At 47.0% G+C, this 14854-nt stretch overlaps 1 protein-coding gene across 1 annotated transcript; it reads right to left on the reverse strand.

The window, feature by feature from the left end:
* Positions 1 to 1794: 1794 nt before the first annotated feature.
* On the reverse strand, positions 1795 to 14317 carry GRPEL2 (GrpE like 2, mitochondrial). Its single transcript, XM_074156053.1, has 4 exons — positions 14247 to 14317; positions 8775 to 8943; positions 7804 to 7885; positions 1795 to 6066 (listed from the first exon to the last, which is right to left on the reverse strand). Exons 1-4 carry the CDS (start codon positions 14303 to 14305, stop codon positions 5711 to 5713), a joined length of 666 nt encoding a protein of 221 aa, XP_074012154.1. The 5' UTR covers positions 14306 to 14317; the 3' UTR covers positions 1795 to 5710.
* Between the last annotated feature and the right edge of the window lie 537 nt (positions 14318 to 14854).

Raw genomic sequence — 14854 nt, forward strand, 5'->3', positions numbered from 1 at the left:
GCGGTGGGGTCGTGCATCAGGCACGGGCATTTCAAGCTTTTGCTTCTACTTTCTGCCCTCGGCAACACAAGGTGCCCGAGAGCAAACAGGCTGTGCCACAGGGATCCCATCTGGGAGCCTGCTGCTGCTGGGATTACAAAGGATAGTGAAAAACCAGTGAAAACTCTAGAACAGGTAGGACAGGTAATGACAGACCCAGGGCTGGCTTCGTACCAAGTGACAAAATTTAGTTTGGGAAATCCATCCTCAGAACTTTGTCTCAGGAGAAACACAACACAAGCACAGACCCCCTCCTTTCCCCCAGCCAGGAGCTGCACACACAACCCAGAAACTCAGCCGTGAACATTTTTGGGGGCGGCACAGACAAAAACTGCCATTGCTCAGCCCACTCGAGTCCTTACAAGGGGCAGTATCAACCCACCGGGACGGGGAGGCGAGGTTCCTAAAACAGCTTAAAACCCGGCACACAAATATCTTTGCAGCACGCCTCAGGTTTTAACAAGCTCTTACTTAACCGGCCTGATTTCAGCATGGCTGTGGGTGACGGGAAATCTGGCTGCAGAGGCAGGAAGGCTCCCGGGAGCGCGGGTCGGTACCCATCCCATCGCCCCCCTCCCACGGCAGCCCATGCCCTGCTTGCGGGCGCTCTGCAGGACCCTCCCATGAGAAAAATGCCATTTCCCTCCCTCACGAGCTCCGGTGCTTCTCTGCAGAGGGAGGTGGCTGTGGGTTAGAAAACTCCCAACTCCCACTGTTGCTGCAGAGAAAAACCGGCAGAGCCAGAAATGAGGAACACGGCGGCAGCACGGCCGGGTCCAGGCTGGTTGGGGAACGCTGAGCAATGCCCACACATTTTAGGCAGGATGAGGAAGAGCCCCTGTAACGGGACATCACCTCTGCAATCACAAGGAGACTTCGCTGGCAGATCTTTAGCACAAAAGTATCGGTCTCGCCCCATAAAGGCATTTGTAAAGGGTCTTCTGCGAAGTTTTTTTTTTCCCAGGGGCATTCGGAGCTTCAGGAGAACAAGGCAAGGCCCGTCAACGTGGCACCAAGCGTTAGGAGACCAAGGCAAAACCAGGAACGGAGGCCTGGCTATTTTTGCGGAGGACATCTGAAGGGAGAACGAGATCTGTTACAATCACACCCCTACAGAGAAAGCCTCTTCTTCTCTCCAACAAATCCCTGGAATCATAACCCGCTTGCAGATACCACGTCGATACACAGTGTATATTAAGCTGTCTGAACCGAGCTGCCATACGGTACGCCTGCTGCCACACACCACACACAAAGGGGGAAAAACACAGCAAAGCGGAGCTGCGAGAGAAGAGAACGGCAAAAATAAAACCAGATACCGAGTCCGTCAACTGTGAGCAGAGCTCTGCAGAACAGACCACCACCAGAGGCTGGCAGACAGCATTTCTCTACATGACAGTCCATGGTGGACTTACCAGGAACAGACAGAAAAGCCAGCACAGAAGTACGAGAGCGACACCCCCGGGCAGTTTATCAGTGCAGAACCACCCCACAACTCACCTGCGCGAGGGGAGATGACACACGTGCATGGGTGCGTTTCTTGGGAGTCCACTTAAAAGATTGTTAATAGCATCTTCAACAAAGTTCTCCACTGCCATGGACTATAGCCCTGTTGTGGACAACCAGATCAGGAATAGCCAGAAACCTTTCAATCTGCAAGACCACTCCACTAAATGGGCAGCCGGAGTGAGCTGCAGTTTGGGGCAGGGAAAAAAGGTAAAAAAGCAACTGCAATTCTTATTTTTTTTTTTTTTTATTAGCAAATGGGCAGTATCTGGACATCTAAAGGAAATCAGCCCTTTCCAACATTAACTCAAATGTCGTTGTCAATTACTTGCACCACTCCCACACTTCAGTCTTTGTCTTTCATTTAGCCAGAACCTTTGGGTAAAGGAAGAGCACAGAAACACAAAAAAATACAGTATATACAGGTTTCCCACCAACTAAACAAACTTAGATTTTTGGAGATTAGCGACACTTTGTTCATTTGAATTTGCAAGTAATATCAAAACATCTCAAGTTTTAAAATAAAAAAATACTACAATATTCACAATATAAAACTTAAATACATTTGTTTAAAAATTAAAGGACTGGTAATAGCTATTGATTTATCACAGCTGTCTCTTTCAACAGAAGCTCTGCTGATGAAGCACTGAGAATTTAAGGTTCACAAAGCGACATTCACATTCTGCACTGCTCCTGGTCAGAGTTCAGATGCTGCCACGCTCATGAAACAGTGCCGCTGGAGACTCCTCCAGGAGCTCAACTCAAATCCGTCCTGCTGTCGGGGTACAGCAAGGTCACAGACTAAGGCAAACACCCACATATGGTGGGGCTGCCCGCTCCCCCCACCCCTAGCAGGAACGCAGGTCCCCACATCACCGTCACACGCACATCTGATCTAGTCTGATCTAGTTGTCTGCCTGCCCGGCTCGAGCTCTTCAGTTCACGGCTGGGCGAACAGAGTGGAAATGACCGAGAGGTACGTGACACTTCCTCTCCTCTGCTATTCCGTCCCTGCTAACGGGCTCCTGTGTTCTATTAAATAGTCATTGAATAAAGTGACCGGAGAGAAAAAGCTCCTCTCTGGTGTAACTCTGCAGAGTGCAACAGAACCGCACCAGCGGGGACTCTGCCCCACCGTGCTGAGTGTGCAAGCTTTACACAAACAGGGCGGACAAGGGAGCAAGAACCTACAAAGGAGAAAATTCAATCCACCCTTATGCAATCTCATCCACGATAAAAGAGATCATTAAGTGTGCTTGAAAGGCAAGAGAATCTAATTTTGCCTGGGAAATCTGGATTCTGCGATGGAATCCAGGTTTGGTTATTTCATTTTCACTTCACCATTCAAAGGAAGCAGAAACTAGGACAAACAACAGCTACAGTATTTATCTCTTTGGTAACTTCAGTAAAAGAGTCTCTAAGCAATGGGTGCATCTTACCGTAATCATTGTAAAAGCCCAATAAGATCCTGTAGAAGTTTCACAGACTGAAAAAAAATGGGGCATAAACTGGGAAAACAGCCTGCCCAAAATTAAACAGGGCCTGTGGGAGGGCAAGAAAGACGGCACAGGAACTGGATCCCTCAGATTCCTGCTCTGGCCACACAACAGTGCCTCAGTGAAAGCGGATCCCAGATACACAAGCTGAACCAATAACCTCTTATTACAGACAGAAGGTCTGGAGTGCATTTCCGGGTATTTCTTTAAGGCAAAAATGGGTGAATACTAGCTGTGGAGACAGGCAGGCCTGGCAAACAGTCCGAAAGCAGATGAAGTAGCTGTAGCGCGCCTTCACAGTCCAATGGCTCCGTGGGTCAGTTTAAAGAGGATGTGGATCTCACCACTTCTGGTCTCACACTACTTTTAAAACCAGCTCAGGTAAACCGCAGCCCTTCTATGACAGAAAACTACCTGCTGTGTAAAATGCCTTTGCTTTTGTTTAGTTCCTTATAAGTAAAGTTTCACATTCAAAGTTAGTTTCCATAACCAGCTCTCCCCTCATATTGCAAAAAGACTCAGCTGATAGAGCAGGGGCTGGAGGCAGCAGAGAACCCAACCACTCCTTCCAGCTGAAGACACCCTTTCCCCAGAACAGGCTGCAGACAGTCTTGAAGCAGAAAGCAAGACTTGCATCGCCACGCTTTGTATTTTACCTGTTCTTTGCCTTAGTACCAGCGTAACCTGGTGACCCAACCACCATGCGGAGTGGCAAAACAATGAACAGAAGTCCTGTGTATCTCTGAAATTGCCAACAACAAGATAAAACAAGAGCACCGAACAAGAGGTTTGTCCAAAGCCATGAAGCACTGTTTCAGGGTTGAAATCTGAAGCACCTGCCTGAAAACCTAACTACGCAGAGGCAGAGACCACACTTCAGAAAGTATCACCCCCATACAGCTGTCACTAAAGCAGCCTGTAAGAAGCATATTAGAAATGTGCATCTGCCTTAAATTTCTGGCATGAGAAGCAACTAGCTGGACACAGCCTCCCCAGATGAAAGCCTGTTGATAGCTGCTAACTGAAGGCTGCGGTAATCTCAAAGTCCACCACAAAAGCAACTGAAGGCTGCAAAGGAATGGGAGAACAAGCTTTCTTCCAAACCAGTGATGGCATCCACCATAAGTTAAGAGTTTTTGGAAGTGGATCTCAAATAATTGTCAGGCCAAAGATCCAATACCAGTAAGTAAAAAGGCAGAAATTAGTGAATCTGTAAGAAACAACCTGAAAACAACCACTCCTGCCTTTGTTTTGCATCCTGCAGGCTATAGGCTGGTTTATGTAACTCTTCTGTCATTATACTGCCTGCTGCTCTGTAAAGGGTTAAATTCTGATCTTACTCGGTGACTGCATCCTTTCAGCTGAGATAAATGGACTCCCAGGCAAAAGGACCACTGGGAAATACATATGCCATGCTGAGACAACAACATGCCTCCAACTAAGAGGACGGCTTGAGGTCAGCTTTCACTTCCCTCAGCCTTCTGCTTCTCTTGCTTTCTCGTCACCGCTGCTAAAATTAGTTCAAGGGCACTTGAGACTTTTAGTAGAAAAGATTTTTCTCCTTGTGTCAAAACCCAAAAGGTTTGATATTTACTATGATCACACAAAAGTAGAATCTGAATGTGAACTGGAAGTTCGTGTTATCCAAGTACCATTATTGGAGAGCTGAGAAAATAAAACAGTCCAGATTTCCTGCTTAAGGGCACATCTCCATTTTGCCAGCAGCTGCAACGAAGAGCATATAGTTTATCACACTTGAAAGCTCCACAAATACCCATCAGGGAAGAAAGATTACTCTCCTCTAAAATATACTTTTTGGTTGGGGAAAGAGAGATTTGAGAACAGTTTTCTGGCTCCATCAAGAACCACTACTCCCTGTTTCACCTTTAGGAACAAGGAGGCGAGCTGAAGTTTTAGCTGGAGAACAAATATTAACGCGTTAAAGTCTGACCTAGCAACGTAATTCTCTTTAAAACCTCATCCCTATTCACCTGTAGAATGAGAGAGATCTCATTAATTCAGGACTGTTTTCCTGAAGTGACATTAGAAAAAGCTGCCCCTAAATGTCATTTCAAGTGATCATCTTCATCCCCACCTGAGGGGCCCGGGGACAAGGGAAGACACCAAAACCAGCCTGATAATAATACTCAGCCCTTTGGGCTTGTCTTCTTCTGAGTGCTTTGCAAAGAAAAAGCCTCATCACATTCCTGTGAGGTAGGTCAGTAATTATTATTATATTCCCTTAACACAGATACGAAAACTGAGGCAGAGAAGTTACTTTCCTGAAGGCCACTGCAGGAGTCTGTCTCAGAGATGGAACCGAGAGACAAGATCCCTTAGCTCTCAGAGAATTTCCCTTTCTCTCCCGAATCTCCCCGCTTCCCCATACAAGTCTTAATGGAGAAATGAGCAACGGAGAAAGGCGCTACAGTGCCACGTTTCTGACAAATAGCAGGACTGCTAGTACTACTCCACGTACTCCAAAAAGGAACGTTAAATATACAAGTACCTTAGAATTAATGGCAAAATGACTGCACACATTATAAAGAAGCCAACATACAATACAAACCTAGCTTAATAAATAAGAGTAAAGACATGCAGCTGCACTTGTGACTGAGTGCTAAGAGGTCCTCAGCTCAGTAAGGTCCCAGATGCCAATGGGTAAGCCCATGTCATTCCTGTGACTCTACTGCCACGCCGACGAGTGCGTGTCTGATAGTGCGACCATGGAGTTTATAGCCATCCTGCGTCACCAGCGCTATCGTGCCTGGCTGCATTCCCTCGGCTGGTACATGGCAGACTATTTCATGGTCATATGGATCATATTTGCCACCAACAGGGTTCATCTTCTGAAGGCCATGTTTGGCAAATACACTTTGCAATTTGGCCTCTATGAGAGAGAGGCCTTCATAGATTTTCTTCAGGGTTGTATTTGGATTACTAGGCTCCGCTTCTTCTGCGGCACTCTCAGCAGTCTTCTCCAAGATATCTGCTACCTCCACAAGGTCCCGGCAGAAACTCTGGATCCCTGCAGGCACAGAGAAGCAAGAAGTAAATGAAGGGCAGTTTACAGAACTACAGTACCAATGATGGGCACAAAGTCACAGCAGTTTGAAAGCACATTTAAAGCTGCTAATTGATTTGAACCATTACTTTAGCGAGAGCAGACAGTGTCTTCTTGTACCCTGTAGCAAAAGCTTTATCATTACATGGGTAGTAATCTAAAGACTCCCCAAATCGAGGTATATGCAGAAAAGGTATATCTATACACATCAACATATATATATATGTAGTATACCTGACAAAACAGAGCATTAGTATTTCACTCCAAAAAGTTCTTGCAACAAAGATGTGCCAATTAGGACACTGTTCCATACCCTCTCATACAGTCCCACAGACATAAATGTTTTGCCAAGCAACTCGCACAAAGGCCTGTGCACACGGGGAACAAACCCAATGGGGGGGAAGTAAAAATAATACATGACCATTGAAAAGTACATCCACAATTTTATTCTTAAGTTAGAACTACTGTGAAAGGACTGGACAAAATGGCCCTTGGGTCAATCATGAAAAAGTTATGCAGTCTTTTTTTATTAGAAAAATGGGTTTAGATCATATACATTTCCAGAAGTGGTGCATTACACTGTGCAGAAATTTCAGAAATATCATGCTCCCTCAGCTATACAGATGCTGTAACTAACTCACTGGAAAGACACATTACAAAAACAGAGAAACAATGCTTTAGCGCTGTCTATACCTGTACACACATGTTTAAACGTGCACAGAACAAAGAAGCACGAAGGAGAAGCAACAAAGGAGCAGACAGAAGCAGGCTGATCAGCAACCATTTCCTCTTGCACCAGAGCCTGTTTTAATGCTCTACAGACCCCTGTGCCTCACTCTATGAGCAACTTCAAACAAAGAACCTTATTTTTTCTTCAAACCTGAAGCATAATGCATCTAAAATTCAAAGACCTAGGAAAAAAAAAAACCAAACCACCACCACCCCAAAACCAATGGTGCTGATTATCCCAAAACTCAACAGCCATTTTATAGCACAATGGATAGACTGGTAAGAAAAATATAGCAGCTCTAATTTCAAAGCTACTGGAATAAACTAACAAAAAACCTCCTGAGATTTACGCATTATGGAGAATAACAGTTTCTCATTTTCAGAGACGTTGCACTCTGCCAGCACTAATTAAATAGCAGTTTCTTCCCCCTTCACCTGCCTCCGTTGCCAAAGCTACAAATCAACTTCATTGATGCTAAAATAATTATAGAAGTTTTAAAGAACATCTGATATAGGAACTGACAACCGTTGTCCCAGGCAGAATCTACCTCCTGAAAACTACAGCAGAAGTGAAGAGGCTGTTAATATAGTAAGGGAGATCACAGCCTGATGACACAGCTAGGAGTATAAAATACACCCCGCCAGAGCCAGTTCTCAGGATACAGAAGAACCTGTAATTTCAACCAAGTCAGCAGAACTACACTCAATTGCACTGGGCCTGTTTTATTAAAAAAAAAAAAAAATAAAAAAGAAAATCACAAAACAGCCACTGAGATAAACCTGATAGGACACAGCTGGACATACAGGAAAAATAGTGAGTAAACCCAGACACCAACAGTCCGGGCCAAACATCATGCCAGACATTACAGTGAATGAGGGCAGGACAGGGGGAGAGAAAAGCTGTCCATCAGCATTTTATGCTCAGGCAGGCAGGCCTCCGCAGTAAACACAGCTCTGCCTCACTCTGCTTACCAAAGAGCTTGGCATCTTCCACAAACTTCTGCGTTCTCCTCCGGACATTCTCAGAATCCGCCAAAGCTTTCCGGTATCGCTCCTGTAACCACAATAGCAAGGGGAGACATCAAACAAAAAGGTAAAACCCATTTCCTGACAAGCTGGCAATCCCTTAGAAATTATTTAAAAAGAGCCTGTTTCACGTTAGAAGGTTGTGCCGGGCTCCTGCATTTTCATTACATGTAAAGCCAAGTCCCTCTCCTACTGATCAACCAGCCCAACTGCAACTTCCTCAGAAGACCCAGGTGAAGGCCAGAAACACTCAGGGCACAGCTTAATTGAACGCCACATTGTCAGGCTGCTGCTTTTTGCATGACTCGCTGGGGCTCCTGAGACACTCCTTCCTCCAGCAGGCCAACTGGTGGTCTCAGTCACAGATCTGCAACCAGCTGATTTATCGCTTGGTGCAGTAGTACTCTCAGGGTGATTATCTCCGGAATTGCCCACCCGGTGCTGTGGTACTTAATCTTCTCCTTAGTCACATCTCTTCTTCAAAGTCCCTATAACATGATCCCTACCCTTCCCAACACACCAGTGTCACTAAAGAGGGCTTTCCTTCTCGGACAATGTGGATCCGGTGAGACACAATATGTGATACTAACCAGGACGACGCTACTGCCATTCCCTCCGGACAGTGCTCTGGAAGAACTGACCAGCCCATCTCCAACGTGCAGTTTTGCCTGCCAGGATCATACTATCAGTGTCTTGGGTATTACTGACAGCTGGTGTTTCTGGGGAAGGCAGACTGTACTTTCACAGTGCACCCTCTCAAACTTGGAGCACAGCTGGTTTGAAGGCTGTCACAGCACAGCAGCATTGTGTGCGTGTTATAGGGCTTACGGAAAATGATAGAGGTGAAAAACAGACTAAGTCAAGGGGACCAAATGAAAGCCATCATGATGCCACCAGCAGTATACTCATATACTCACAGTTAAATCCCGGACTTGTTCTTCCAATTTGATGGCTTTGTGCTCTAAGGCACAATCAGAAAGGGGATGCTTGGGCTCATCACGGGGATCTTCTGGGCCGCACTCGTCTCCTGTACTTCTCTGCTGAGCTGCAGTGCTGAAAACACATGGGGACCCCCTGAAATATAAACTAGTGACAAAGAAGAAAAGTTAAGTAACACAGGGTCAAAAAGAACTCTAGTTTAAGTGTCATTACTAAAAGCAGGCTCTCTTAAAAAAGCTACAGAGGATTCTAGATAAAATTTTAGTTCTTTTCAGACAATATGGACAGAAACACAGAGATATGGGTGTTTTGACAAATTCTTTTATTCTAGACTCATGTGACACTACAGAGGCTGTATACCACTTCTTTGACATACCTTGAAAAAAAGTCACATTTTCATAGGAAAACAAGCTGTGGGATGCATTTTTGCTGACCTCCCAGTACAGGTGGTCAATACTGGATGAAAAACTTCAGAAACATTTTTGCAAGGTAGTCTTGAAAAGGTGGCAAGTGACATAAAGCTGTTTTTACAGTTATTTTAAAAAACCCAAATGTTCTGAGCAAAATTTAGTAAGATCTTTGGCACTTAATAAGATAGGCAGGCAGAGCCCAGCCTGGTACCTGAGACGGTACAGTGATCACACCTGTGGATTTCTGTGTAGTAGTTCAACAAGCAAGGAAAGACAGACACATCTCAAACTTCTGGCTAACGGAGGATCCAATTCTCCGATGCTCTGACCCGTTTGTTCTCCTGGGTGCAAACAGACACACTACTTGGTGTATTCAATTTTCCTCCTACTGAGTGAAAAGGAGGAGAGTTTGAACCTTTTGCCAATCAGTTCTCACAAAGTAGCAATTGCTGCTTTGATATCCACTGTACAAAGAACAGTTAAGAAACCAAACAGAACTGTCACAGACACGACCAAGGTGTTTGCAGCCCAACTACTCTCCTGCCAGGACCTTCACAGCTCCATTAGCTGTGTTTGGAAAAGGGACTGAACACGCCAAATGAAAATTGTCCCTAAAATTCTCCAACCATTCTAAACACTTCAACTGCTTTTATCTCTACCAGCAATGACCGAGTTCCAAAGGCAAAAACAAGCCCAAGCCTCAAGTCCTGAAGCCTACCTTATTTCCAATGACTTTTTCATCCTTAGTACACTTTTCAACTAAAAAGCACACCTGTCAGTGGTTTGTGTTGGTCCAGCAGGTAGAGCTCACCCAGGAGGCTGACTCCACAACTTGCAAGTGAAATGATGAAACAACTAAAGAGTCAGATAATTGGAGAGAGCTCTATGAACACCACCTAGGTGCTTAGCAGCTTATTCTATACTATAACAATCTCACAGGTTTCCCAAAAACTAGACAACAGAAGTCTGGCTGAAAACAGTTTGGTCAAAAGATGATCAAAACCAGCATGCTAGACACTTTGAAAAATAAAGAAAATATTTTTCACTTAATTCTGGTCTTGTCCAGAAAGCCTTTCACCTGCAGTAACAATGCTGTCACTCCCAAGAGTGAAACACGCTACATCACCTGCTTTTACAAACCCACCTAGACAGGACCTATTCCTGCAGCACAAGGCCAAAGCCTCAGCCCACCTCCCTCTCATGCCTTACACCAGGAACAGAGCCTGCAGAAGAAAGTTCAATTTATTTCCAAACCAGCTTCATTCAGGAAACACTTTGGTATACGCTTAACAAGGAAGGGTGTCTCCTTTTCTGGGAACACCTGGGCTCTTCCTGTAAGCAGGGCTTTCAACATCCCCTCTAATAGAGGGGTTTTCCACATACTAAGTGCACATCTACTGAGTGAAATGCAGCAGAAATGCACAGAAATCACTGCGCTGGCACCAACTCTACCTTCTGTGTTTATACAGCACAATTCAACACTGCACAGAGACGCTAATTTAGGCCCCAGAACCAATATAGCTGAGTTCACGTTACCAGGCCCGCATCATTAAGCTTTCTTACTTTTCAGTGAGGCTCTATCGCTTGGGTACAATGTCACAGAAGTGCACAGCTTTTGTTTCTCGGTCTATCAAACCGGTCATGAGACGTAAGTGCTGCTCAGCAATCCAGCTAAACTGGGCCTACAGCGGCACCTGGAAGGGAGAGGTTTTCTCCACTTTTTCCATTACTGGAGCTGTGCAGAATGAAGGTTCAGGGAGTTAAACCAGCTGAAAACAAACCCTACAACAAAAAGACTTTTCTGTCTGTGCCCCTGAATAGGTTTGCTGACAGATCAGATGAGCACAAGTGCCTGTACAAAAGAGAGGACAAACACGTGAAGCCTGGTGAGATGTGGGAGGGAGACTATGGGGAAGGGAAGAAGTGTCCCCCTTTGGGTGGCAGCCAGGGCTTAGGCTGGCTCAGCCCTATGGCCAAAGCACAGTTTAAGAAATTCAGATCTGCCCAAAGACCACCAAGCATCTCCTACCACTCCCTGCCTAGCAGCCCAGATGTTCCCTCATTTTATCTTTAACACAAGCATGCTAAACATCCCACAACACTAATAACAAACTTCCTTTTCCCACCTGAAGACATTTGCATATGCAATTTTTTTATTAAGTGGGTACTTAAAACATGATCTCTATGTCAAATTGCTCCTTTTCAACTCATTACATGCCAAATACAAGTCTGAAAGTGCTTCTGCTACGTACATTTGTTCTAGAATAGGACATTACTCTCACTAATCTTTAAAAAACCAGGCGAGGGGCTGTGACCAGGCTCCTTTCAAAGAACTGCCCCCCCACTGCAGTTCTCGGCTCCAGGAATGCCAACACAGAAGAAAACCCCACATTTTAACCTTGGCTGCAGAGAGACCTGTTTTGGGGCACAAGACCCCATCTTCAATGTTTTTTAAGAACAACATTCGCGTTGTTGACTGATTAACATAGCACTTTTTCAAAGGTGCAGAAAGTAGACCAAACTAGAGGTAAGGATCACCAAGCCTTCAAAATCAATCCGTGAAGCTTTAAACAACTGCAAAGCTCACTTTGTAAATAGAAGGTGTGTCCGTGGTAAGGAGCAACTACAAGCTTTGTCCTTTATCATCTCACATTTCATTTAAAGAGCTGCAGGGATGGAAATTAGCCATGCCACACATGAACCAAGGAACCTGAAATGCAGCTGAGAAAGCAGCCTTGTGAGGCACCTCACAGGTTATAGACTCCTAAACAAATGAGTTAATGCATCCAAGAAGCAAAGGGTAGCGAGTCATTTCCCCCTGCGAGTGATTTACACTGCAGGGATGGGTGTGTTTCGGTGTGTAGGAGGAGAGGGGCACGAATGAGCTACGGGGACCTGCCTACGTGAAGCAGAGAGCTGCCTGCATGGACTCCTTTCTCCAGCTTGTGAAACCAAGCCACAGAACACTCCCCCGTGCAGCCAAATGCCCCGGGTATCATGCGCTGCTGGGACAAGCCTGCCTTAAAAGTTGTAGGCAAGAAAGAAAAACCACAGACTGACTCCAAAGGGAAGGAGGAGTATTACGCAGAATTGAAAATGCCGCTCAATTTACTCCTTCCTCCAGGATCAAAGAAATACTCCACTAAAAAGGGCAAGCGCTATTTATAGCCTGTCCACTGCACTGTGCTCCATCTTCTAAACACAGTCATAATCACAGCTGCCCCAAAAATAGGCAGAAATCCCACTGGAGAAAGTTGACACATCCTGAAGTGACAGACACGTGGAAGTCCCAGAACATGTGAGGGGATTACACAGCTAAGCTGGTCATACAAAAAGATTTACAAACTGATGTCACAGAAAGCCAAATAAATAGATGTAGCAGAGAAGTTGATGGTATCCGTATGGTTTAAGCCAACTGTCCTTAAAGATTAGAATTTAGTTTACGAGAACAGATCTCTCTGCTCAGAACAACTGTATCACCTCCCTTTCCCCAGTACAGGCATGATACCTGACCATCCAAACCCGACTCTGTCAAGTTCCCTCTGAACTCAAGGGTCCTATCCTATTTCTCCTTAAACACTTCCCCCTCTTTCTCCCCCCAAATCAGCATGACAAAGCACGCAAGTGCTGGGACACACAGCAACATCTGCATTAGCGTTTTAGCTCTGATGCGCCTGCTTTAGAAGGAAATCTCCTAATTACCCCCAATTACTGGCCTCTGTCTCATCAGGAAGTGATACCAGAGATTAATATTATGTGGATTCCTCTTCCATGAAACTGGAGAACAAGTTTGGGCAGCGCACCTTAAGGTGGGATGGATGGCTGTAAACTGGGCAGTAGGCTCCCAGCCTGCAGCGAGTCCAGGGTAAGAAGCCCCTGAGATGCCTACAGCATGGATGCCTCGGCCCCACCACCCACAGGCTCTGCTGTAGTGAGCCTTGGCTCCTCTCAGCTGCAATGCAGGCATGGCCATAGAGAGTGGTTGTACAAAGAGGGGTTTCACAGCGATGGAGGGTCCTGGCGATGCTCCACGAAGGAAGGCTGCTCAGCTCCCGTCGAACAAAGTCACCTATTCCAAACTTGGTGTGCACTTTGAGAGGGGCAAAGCAATTTTCACACCTATAAAAGCATGACTTTCAGACAGGCATCTTTACATTTAGTCCCAAACACTGATGTTCCCATTATGTGCTGCGGAATTATTTTATTGCATTTAAATGCTTTTTTGGGTGATGATTTTCCAGAGGCAAAACTCTAGGATAAACTAGCATGCATTTTGACTTTTTTTTTTTTTCTTTTCACCTGCCTACACTTCACTTGAATAACCAAAACACTCGTTATGGGTTTCACTTTTATAAGCCACACTCCACAATGGCCAAAAATATGACCAGACACTGTTTTTCTGTCTAAATATCAACGCAATTAAACGGACCCACTTCCTCTGACCACCCAAAACACGGCTGAAAGCCCCAGGGGCTGCATCGTGACCAAAAATAAAACTTAAGGAGCACTTTAAAACATAGAGTTGGGGAATAAATGGTTCGGGTGGGCGAGACACCGAAATCGCCCGTGGATACGGAGGGAACAACCTCACAACGGGACTCACCGACCGCAGAAAAGGCTTTTCCCGATAAAAAATGAAATTAATTTTTCCTCAGGGCGCCGGTTTTCCTAGGGAAGAGCTCGCTTACGGAGGGCCTGTTTGGTTTCGTTAGTTTTTGTTTTTTATCCCAGGCCCTTCTTGAGGAGCTAAAGGCCGGCGGGGTGTCCCTCATGAGGGGTAAAGGGGGGTGGGGGGGTGGGGTGAAGGGATGGCGACCTTCCAGCGGGGCCCCACACCGGCAGACATCGCCCCGGGCCCGGGCCCGACGCGGCGCCTCGGACCCGCCGCCGCGTATGGCGGCGGCGGGTCCGAGGCGCCGCGTCGGGCCCGGGGCGATGCCACGTCTCCCCCCGAGCCCGCCACAGGCGAGGAAGGGCCACGGCCGCGGCCGTTGGCGACCGTTAACGGCTGAAGGAGAGGGGCGACACCGCCTCACCTACCTGCCGCGCCGCGGCGCGCCGAGGACGGTCCCGAAGCGCCTCAGGGAGCGGGCGGCCATGGCCCCGCCGGAGCGACTGAGGGAGGGAAGGTGGGAAGGGAACCAGGCACCGCCCGCCAACTACAGCTCCCAGGAGCTCCTGGGCGGACTACGAGGACCGGCGGGCAGCGGGGCTGGGCGGGAAGGGTCTCAGCGAGGGGTGTGGGCAGATAACCCGGCCGTGGTGGCAGCGGGAAGGGCCTCAGCTTGGGGGTGTGGGCCGGTTGCCGGGCCATGATGGCACCGGGGAGGGCCTCAGCTAGAGGTGTGGGCTGGTAGCCCGGCCATGGTGGCACCGGGGAGGGCCTCAGCTAGAGGTGTGGGCTGGTAGCCCGGCCATGGTGGCACCGGGAAGGGTCTCAGCGAGGGGTGTGGGCCGATAACCCGGCCATGGTGGCACTGTGAAGGGCCTCAGAAGGGGGTCTGGGCCGGTGGCCCAGCCATGGGGGCACCGGGACGCCTGGGCTTGATATACTGCCCTAGGCTCTGCAGCTTAAGGGGGGTGATAAGGCAAGAGTTTTCACCTCTTCATCAATAGACTGAGAGAGGCTGACCTGAGGTGGACCTCAT

This window comes from Numenius arquata, chromosome 11, assembly GCF_964106895.1.
Source record: "Numenius arquata chromosome 11, bNumArq3.hap1.1, whole genome shotgun sequence".
Lineage (NCBI taxonomy): Eukaryota > Metazoa > Chordata > Aves > Charadriiformes > Scolopacidae > Numenius > Numenius arquata.